At 36.6% G+C, this 2,931-nt stretch overlaps 1 protein-coding gene across 1 annotated transcript; it reads right to left on the bottom strand.

The window, feature by feature from the left end:
• Positions 1-145: 145 nt before the first annotated feature.
• On the bottom strand, positions 146-2,379 carry LOC110444399 (transmembrane protein 181-like; the record flags this gene model as incomplete). Its single annotated transcript, XM_021488779.1, has 5 exons — positions 146-370; positions 738-840; positions 1,127-1,276; positions 1,783-1,910; positions 2,280-2,379. Coding segments are annotated over 5 exons (706 nt in total), but the record flags the coding sequence as incomplete, so codon positions are not given.
• Between the last annotated feature and the right edge of the window lie 552 nt (positions 2,380-2,931).

Genomic DNA, 2,931 nt, shown 5'->3' with positions numbered 1-2,931 from the left:
AGTAACTTGAGTAGACTCTACCATACATTCATCTGGACGAGTCCACTATGGTCCACAGTGGTAAAAGGGTTAACTGTTACTGTTCATTTTCATTTTCTGTACATGTTGATGCACTTGTTTTACTATATTGGAACTGTATACTTACCAAACTGTGCATTTTTGGAAGGTGAATAGACAAATGCCATCGTGTACATGTAGAAATTCAGGAGACCGTAAAACGACACGAACTCAATGGAGTTTTCGTAGTTTGTAGAGAGCTCCGCCACGAAGTTGTCCTGGAGGGCTGCTGCCCCAAACCGCATCACAGTTATCGTCACGCTTATCGACAGCACTATCAGCATCAGCAACGTCATAAATTTCAGACGGATATCTGTCAAAACAGACGTCACAATTTCAATGTTAAGTCTTTTAGTGTACTAAGATATTAAGTACATTAACAGTATTTTTCAGACTCTGGTTATAGGTCCGACACAAATTGCCCTCACCCCAAGGAGACAATCTCCCAAATACATTGTACCAGGTCATCTGAGTTCAAACACTGTCAAATGCTGTATTCCTCAAGAATGATCAAAAGAGAAAATAAGAAACATCTGAAAATGATTTTCCCACCTTTATCAGGGACTGGATGCAAGCTTTTTGTGTGCTAGGCTAATTTGTAGATACGTACATATTGAATACAAAGTCAATGTAACAAAATCAAAAGTGTATTTTGAAAACATTCTATACAAATATCTTACCAAAATAAGGCATGGATCGCAGCTCAGCGTAAGCTCGGACCAGCAGGTATAGCAAGTATAACAGATATAGGCCGCCAACGATGAAAAAGAAAATCTTGAAACCCTGCAAAAATGAAAGTCAGATTTATGAAGTATTATAAAATGCAAGAAGATATTGACCAGATTTATATGAGACAAATTTTCAAAATCCATAATAAACACTTTCTGATAATTTATCTGAACACAAGACACACCAACAGTTTTAAAAACTTCTCTGGGTGTTTTAATAAAAACCGATTTGACAATTATTGTAAATCACTTGTGATAAGCAAACAATAATTTTAGTAAGTTTGCCTAAGTCTATAGATGTATTGGACCTGTGGGTCAAACACATGGTTTGCAGGACATACCATGAAGTTGGTCGTGTCCAGACGGTAGTAGTACGTAGGATCCTGTAGTTCATTGTAGCCCTGCCAGGAAGCTAGAGTGACCGCTGTGATCCAAATCAGTCCTACGATGATAAATTTCGGCAGGTAAAACTTGGCAAATCTCCGGTCAGTCTGTAACAAAGGAATTAAAGCCAAAGGTAAATCAGAAGGATTGTGATGACCATGACATCAGTACATGTACACCTATACCAGATTAACAAAGATAGATCTCCTTCAAAACATGCATAAACTTATGCAGACCCTCAAAATTGTATCAACAAGTGTATCGAAACATATTACCTTCAAATTGAACATAACCATTTATATTTTGGACTGTACATGTTCGCAATTGCATGTCTGTGAATGTATGAATATCTTAGCTTCACAAATTCATGGTTGAAATTTTTCATGATTTGACTCTTCAAACCACTTGCTGTACAGAGTGTGTTGTATTGGTATTGTTTACTAGATTTGTTTCCAGTACGAAGTTGCGGGTATACAATTTTGCACGACAAAGTCAATAGTTCATACACCTCGCTTAATCACATTTAGCAGAAAAATCAACATTGTGTCCCAGCCAAACTTGCTAGCTGAATCCAGGACTCAATATTCCTTTCAGAAATCTCTTGAATTTGTACCTGTCTGACACCATGGTATATGCACAGCCAAAACATGAGTAGTCCGCACAGGAAGGATGCCTGGAACACACCATCAAGGATACCAGGAACCCAGCTGTTTACCAGGAACGTCATCGGGAACAACGGATCTGGAAACAGACAGAGTTGGTAAATTACAAAAATGGTTTCAGTCCATGAGAAGAAATTGTTATTAACAAAGCTTAGATAACTCAATAATTTGATTTTACATGACATTTATTTCATATACATATCGTAAGGATGTCAAGATAGGTTCTTCCCCTGTAAAATCTGTAAAAATATTCAACAGTATTTCATACAGTGTTTTATAACAATCTTACAAATTATGACAATCTCTGAACTAAAAATGTTTTTGAGAATTCACAGAAAGATCATTTAACTTCCACAATGTTATTACTTGGTTGTTTATCATCATAAGGAAATTATGTCAGTTTTTTTCGATTCCCCTGGACACTTCTTGTCCTGAGAAGAGCTCTTACCGTTATAGAGGAGAAGCAGAGGCAACAACACGGAGATCCATTTCTGTTCGATTGACCAGTCCCTCATGGAAAACTTCCTCAGGGAATGGGCAAACAGGCACTGGAAATAACAGTGAGGTCACATGTTTTAGTTACGTTCATCTACCGATTTAGGAAATTATCATTATACATGCCCTTGTGGTAGCAGTCATGTTTTCAAATCATAAAGACAATAAATGTTCTGTGATACTGAATTTCACAATAACACAACAGTTAAGATGGTCAAATTAATACAACTTTATTGTCATCAGCTTCAGTAGCTCCAAACTCGGGTGCAGTAGTTTTTGCCCAATTTTCTAGACAGAATTTGAATATGGAAAATATGACCGGGGAAACTTGAGCATGAGGGCGACACAATGTTTTATTTCCCCGTCATGTGATCAGTTTCATCTAACCCGACATGATGCTATATTGATGAGTTATAATATCTAGTACATCATTTAAAACTTAATTAATCAATCCATTAATGGCTTTCATTGTTTAACAAGTAGTCAACTGTAAAATTAAGTATTAACTTGAACAAACATTGATTGCTATAGACATTCCAAATCAATAAGATATTAAAGTGAAACAAGAGGCCCATGGGCCTTAACGGTCACCTGATAAATTTATA

This window comes from Mizuhopecten yessoensis, unplaced genomic scaffold, assembly GCF_002113885.1.
Source record: "Mizuhopecten yessoensis strain PY_sf001 unplaced genomic scaffold, ASM211388v2 hete_36115680, whole genome shotgun sequence".
Lineage (NCBI taxonomy): Eukaryota > Metazoa > Mollusca > Bivalvia > Pectinida > Pectinidae > Mizuhopecten > Mizuhopecten yessoensis.
The sequence above is the reverse complement of the archived record's forward strand: the minus strand, read 5'-3'. Positions and strand labels throughout refer to the sequence as shown.